This window comes from Bactrocera latifrons, unplaced genomic scaffold (genome assembly GCF_001853355.1).
Source record: "Bactrocera latifrons isolate USDA-ARS-PBARC rearing strain unplaced genomic scaffold, ASM185335v1 scaffold_44, whole genome shotgun sequence".
NCBI lineage: Eukaryota > Metazoa > Arthropoda > Insecta > Diptera > Tephritidae > Bactrocera > Bactrocera latifrons.
Window position 1 is genome coordinate 787,480 of NW_017537090.1, and position 1,082 is coordinate 788,561.

Here is a 1,082-nt window from a genome sequence, read left to right on the forward strand (position 1 = left end):
GGCAACCTAAACGGCGTTCCACACACACTATAACCTGTCTCTTATACACATCTGTAAAGCAACAACAAGCTAAGGTAAAAATTAAAAAAAAAGTGTTTCAAAATATGAATAAGTTTACAAAAATTTAAAAAACAACAAAAATAAATAAAAAAACTTAAAACTTTTTAACAAAAAAGTTTCCACAATTAGAAAAAGTTAAAAAATATAAAACAATAAAATGTAAAAATTTGAAAAATATAATAAATGTGAAAATTAAAGTTTAAAACATGTAAAAAAAGGTAAAAATGTAAAAAATAAGACAAAACTGAAAATTTCGAAAATAAAAAAAAAAAAAAAATAAAATGTGAAAAAGGTTAAAAAGTAAAAAACTTAAAGACATAAAAATATAATATATTTTTTTTCTGAAAATTCAGAGATTCAAATCAAAAAATAAACCAAAAATCCAACTTACGAGTGTATGCATGGCTAAATAAAAATAAAAATCATATTAAAAAATGTGTACAAAATTAAAACAAAAACAAAACATTGAAATAAAAATTATAAATAATAAAGCAATATAAATAAACAAATTTAGACATACATTAAAAAAAAAAAAAAATTGGTAAAAAAAGTTTTAAAGATAAATGTATAAAGTATTTAAGTTTTCAAAAGAAATTACAATAAAAAATATGTGGAATTCGAAAAATATTGTTACACCAAATCGTTCAGCAAAAACCAAAAAAGTTGCAAAGCAATGTGAGTGTTAAAATAAAAAATATAATATCAAAAAGGATTGTTAAGGTCTTGCTTGTTAAATTTATATAATTTCAACTGGAGGTTACTTTTTTCTATATTTCGATGTTAATAGCAAAATTATGGCGTGGAAATTCACTTACCTAGCAAAACTTTTGAAGGCCGCACTTTGCGGATTTATACAAAGTGGCACGCGTCCCGTTTGCAGTTGTTCCGCTATGAATTTGTGCATTTCCTCTGGAAGAGACATAAGCGTGAGGTTAATAAGAAATACAATGTATGCTTAGAAAAATATTATAGCAATATGTAATAAAAGTTAAATAATAACAAAAATAAAATATAATAATAAA

At 22.5% G+C, this 1,082-nt stretch overlaps 1 protein-coding gene across 3 annotated transcripts in view; it reads right to left on the reverse strand.

The window, feature by feature from the left end:
* The window catches only part of LOC108972935 (serine/threonine-protein kinase NLK2), a 255,837-nt gene that overhangs the window by 9,038 nt on the left and 245,717 nt on the right, over window positions 1–1,082 (reverse strand). For all 3 annotated transcript variants that reach the window (XM_018939866.1, XM_018939868.1, XM_018939867.1), the window contains exon 7: window positions 876–969. In XM_018939866.1, coding sequence (XP_018795411.1) covers window positions 876–969 — 94 coding nt within the window. The remainder of the gene's footprint in view (window positions 1–875; window positions 970–1,082) is intronic.